This window comes from Pipistrellus kuhlii, unplaced genomic scaffold (genome assembly GCF_014108245.1).
Source record: "Pipistrellus kuhlii isolate mPipKuh1 unplaced genomic scaffold, mPipKuh1.p scaffold_m20_p_3, whole genome shotgun sequence".
Classification (NCBI taxonomy): Eukaryota; Metazoa; Chordata; class Mammalia; order Chiroptera; family Vespertilionidae; genus Pipistrellus; species Pipistrellus kuhlii.
This window is the reverse complement of record NW_023425529.1, coordinates 45,155,615-45,160,052: the sequence shown is the minus strand read 5'-3', so window position 1 is coordinate 45,160,052 and position 4,438 is coordinate 45,155,615. Positions and strand designations below refer to the sequence as shown.

At 46.7% G+C, this 4,438-nt stretch overlaps 1 protein-coding gene across 1 annotated transcript; it reads right to left on the bottom strand.

The window, feature by feature from the left end:
* Positions 1–206: 206 nt before the first annotated feature.
* LOC123653067 (guanine nucleotide-binding protein subunit gamma 4) lies at positions 207–1,866 on the bottom strand. The gene has a single exon (XM_045587426.1). It carries the CDS (start codon positions 1,033–1,035, stop codon positions 529–531), a length of 507 nt encoding a protein of 168 aa, XP_045443382.1. The 5' UTR covers positions 1,036–1,866; the 3' UTR covers positions 207–528.
* Between the last annotated feature and the right edge of the window lie 2,572 nt (positions 1,867–4,438).

Sequence of the window (4,438 nt, the reverse complement as noted above, 5' to 3'; positions counted from 1 at the left end):
CTGACCCATCACCTTTGCCTGATCAAGATGACAGGTAAGGGGCCCAGAGGCTCTTGGGTCAGTTAGGGATATGGGTGGAGGTTCAAGGGACAGAAAATGGCCTCTGGCAGAGGGTCCCCTACCACCTCTACAAGAAGAATATCTTATTTATGGGAACTCAGAGGAGCCAAGGAGGGTCCCCAGGGGAGGCTGATGAGTGGGGGGAAATGGCTAACTTGCTTACCTTTATAAGCCTTGGAGGAAGCTCTGAGAGCAGTTTCCATTCCAAACGTTGCAGAAGAAGAGTTTCTGGAACCAGCAGGAACATGCCCAGACACTAACTTCAAAGCAGATGCCTGTTCTCACCCCCAGGACTGAGGGGGAGGCCAGGGGCTCTGAGCAGTGTGCCGCCTTTACCTCCTGGGTGTGGAGTCCAGGAGCCCCCTCTTCCTCCACCCGGAGCTTCTGCCTCCTGCCTGAGGAAGCAGCCACAGAAGGGCTCCAGAAGACTGACAGTCTCTTTAGGGGGCAACAGCCCGCCTCCCATCCCTAGACTATCAGACAGTGCCAGCGAGAGGCGCGTTGTCCCCTGAAGCAGCAGCTGCAGTGGCCCATGGAGCCTGGAGGCCCCCAGGCAGGCCCTCTGCCACAGCCACAGTGCTTACTATAGGCCAAACAGCAGCTGGGACAGGCAGACCGACCCTTGGCACCAGGGTAAATGGGGCAAGGTGAGGGATGGCAGTAGGTCAAGTGAGGATCAGAGCATGGGACACAAGTGCTATAGTGACAAGTTGAGGGAGGACAGGCAGGGCAGGAGCAGGTGCAGGGTGGGCCAGGGAGGCTGGGACAGGAGGGGCAGGGAGCTGCGTCAGAGGGACAGGCAGTGCAGCTGCAGGTGGGAGGAGGACAGGCGGGGCAGGGGCAGGCACAGGCAGAGGGAGGACAGGACAGACAAGGAGAGGCAGCTGGTGGGACATGCCCAGAGGGTGCAGGAGGTTGCTGGTGGGTGGCCTTCTTGTTTCTCGGCCCCAAATGTAGGCCCAGAGAGAAGTCCATTCAGCTGCAGGATCTGCCAGGCTGGGAGTTGAGGGAAGGGGGGCAGGGGTAGAGTAGGAGGGGCAGACTGAGGTGGGGATGGGGGTGGTGGTGGGGGGAGGGGTACAGGATTAAACCTAAGACACTACTGATCCTTGTTGATCCTTCAGGGAGCTCAGACCTCTCCAATCAGCCCTCTTCTTGCAGGCCTGCCCAGCACTGCGCCCCTGCGGAGCTCCTCTCCACTGGAAGCCTCTCTCTGCACCAGACCACAGTGTGCCCTTCAAAGCGGGTGGGCATTTGCATGCCTTCAGTACTTGCTCACACTGTTCCTTCAGCTCGGAGTGCCTTTTCTCTTTTCTCCACCAGGCAAGGTCCTATCGTCTCTGAACTCTTCCTTTTCTTTTAATCAAAAAGTCTCCAGGCCTGACACCTGCTAGGGTAAGGATCCCAGCCCATTACTCTCCAGCCCGAATAGAATAGCTGTTTCAGGATCCCAAACTGTCCCCAGAGGGACTAGGGAAGCAGCAGCAGCAGCAGTAGCAGCAGTGCTCTGAGACTGAGCCAGGGATACTGGTAGGAGCTGGCAGCAGAGGGGGATGCCCGGGCTCTGGGTGTTTCCAGAAGGAGCAAGTCCCAGGTGTGGGTGTGGGGATGCCTGGCTGCCTCTGGGAGACTGACAAGCAGCCTGGAAATACAGCTCAGTTTCCTCTTTCATTGAGCTTCCATAAAAGTGAGGGGTGGCGTTGGATGGATATTAAAACCAAACAGGTAGCGCTGGCTGGTGTGGCTCACTCAGCTGGCGTGTTCTCCAGTACACCAGATGGTGGTGGTTCCATTCCTGGTCAGGGCACATGCCCAGGTTTTGGGCTGAATCCCCATTGGGGTGAAGGGGAGTGCAGAAAGCAGCCGATCAGTGATTCTCTCTTATCATCGAGGTTTCTATCTCTCTCCCCCTCTCCCTTCCTCTCTAAAATCAATAAAAACATATTTAAAATAAATAAACAAATGGCTGTTTTTTAAAAAACCAAATAGGTAAACAAACAAATACATTAGCTTATTTCAGAGCATGCAAATGGTGATGAAAAAAGCAGGGTGGCTGAAACCGGTTTGGCTCAGTGGATAGAGCGTCGGCCTGCGGACTGAAGGGTCCCGGATTCAATTCCGGTCAAGGTCATGTACCTTGGTTGCAGGCATATCCCCAGTGGGGGACGTGCAAGAGGCAGCTGATCGATGAGTCTCTCTCATCGATGTTTCTAGCTTTCTCTCTCTCTCCCTTTCTCTCTGTAAAAAATCAATAAAATATATTTTAAAAAGAAAAAGTAAGAAAGAAAGAAAGAAAAAAGCAGGGTGATGTGATAAAAAGTGACTCAGAGAAGTGGATTCATCAGAAGGGGCAGCTAGACAGCTCCCAAATAGTCAGGTATTACAGCCCTTAAGGGTTTGGAAGAGATAAAATCTGTCAAGCCCTGGCCGACCATGGGAGGGCTGCCTGAGGCTGAATGGAACCCAGGAGAGACACAAGTCTAAGGGGATAAGGGTTGCTGGAGATTGCAATCTAAAACCCGATGGTTAGGGAAAGTGCTACTGAGAAATGACATTTTAGCAAAGACCTAAAAGCGAGGGAGCAAGTCATGGAGATCTCTGGTGCAAGAAAACCCCAGAGAGGGGGACAGCAGGTGCAAAGACCAAAGAGGAGTCATAATGGCAGAGGTAGAGAGCAAGGCAGAGGCCATGGGAGTCATGGTAGGGACCTGGATCTTATTCCAAGAAGAAGGGAAAACCAAAGGGTTTTCGGCAAGAAAGTATTCAGGTCTTCTTGACTCTCTGCCTGCCCCTGGTTAGAATGTTCTGCTTCCTGAGAAACTGGTACAGTCATTCTGGGGGAAAGTTTGGCTTTATCTGATAAAGATGAGATTGCCTCTACATACACTTTGACTTTTAGATTTGTAGCCTCAAAAATCCTTTATTTAAATTTTTATTGATTTCTTAGGGAGGAAGGGAGAGGGAGAGAGAGAAACAGTGATGTGAGGGAGAAATATATTTTTATTGATTTCAGAGAGGAAGGAAGAGGGAGAGAGAAATAGAAACATCCACTATGAGAGAGAATCATGGATCTCCTGCCTCCTGGGGATGGAGCCCACAACCCGGGCATGTGTCCTTGACCAGAATCGAACCTGGGACCCTTCAGTTCGCAGGCCGATGCTCTATCCACTGAGCCAAACTGGCTAGGGCAAGGGAGAAATATTAATTGGTTGCCTCCTGTATGCACCCATGTTGCTAGGAATTGAACAGGCACCCTCTTGCATGTATTTACTGGGAAACATGTACAAAAATATTTTTAGCAATATTATGATAGCCCAAGTCATGCACCAACAATAGAGTAAAAAAATAAATTGTGCTACTATGGAAAACAGTAAAAATTAAAAATAGAATCACCATATGACCCATCCATCCCACTTCTAGGTATTAATCCAAAGAAATCCAAAACATTAATTAGCAAAGATATATGCACTCCTATTTTCATAACCATAGCCAAGATATAAAAGAAACCTATATGTCCATTGATATATTATTGGATAAAAAAAATTGGTACATATACACAATGGAATATTATTGAGTCATAAAAATTTACCATTTGTGACAACATGGATGGACTCAGAGGGTATTATGCTAAGTGAAATAATCAGAAAGAGAAATATAAATACCATATTATTTTGTTTATATGTGGAATATAAAAACAACATAAACAAACAAACAAAACAGAAACAAACTCATAGATACAGAGAACAAACTGAGGGTTGCCAAATGGGAGCGGGGTTGGGAGACTGGATGAAATTAAGGGATTAAGAAGTACAATTTGGTAGTTACAAAGTGGTCATATGGATGTAAAGTACAGCATAGGAAATATAGTCAATAATATTGTGATAACTATGTATGGGGCTAGGTGGTACTAGACTTTTTTTGGGGATTGCTTCCTAAGTTATATAAATGCCTAATCACTGTGTCGTATACATGAAACTAGTATGTTAAATATCAATTATAATTTAAAAATTAAAAATAATAAGTAAATTGTGATATTCACACAACTGAATATTGCCCAATGATGAAAAAGATCAACTTGGGTATATCTCACAAATAAAATAAAAACAAAAAAGTAATATAATATCATTCCATTTATATAAACCTCAAAAATGGGCCAAGTGGAGCTATCGTGTTTACAGATGCACACATAGGTGCTAAAACTATGAAGAAAAACAAGGAAATAATGATCTCAAAAGTCAAGATGGTGGTTACTTCTTAGAGTACAGAAGGAATTATGGAAGGGACACCTGAGATGTAGGAAATACTCTTTCTTGGGTAGCAGTTGAATAGGTATTTATTTTATTCCACTGTTCATAATATATTTATATACTCTTTCAGA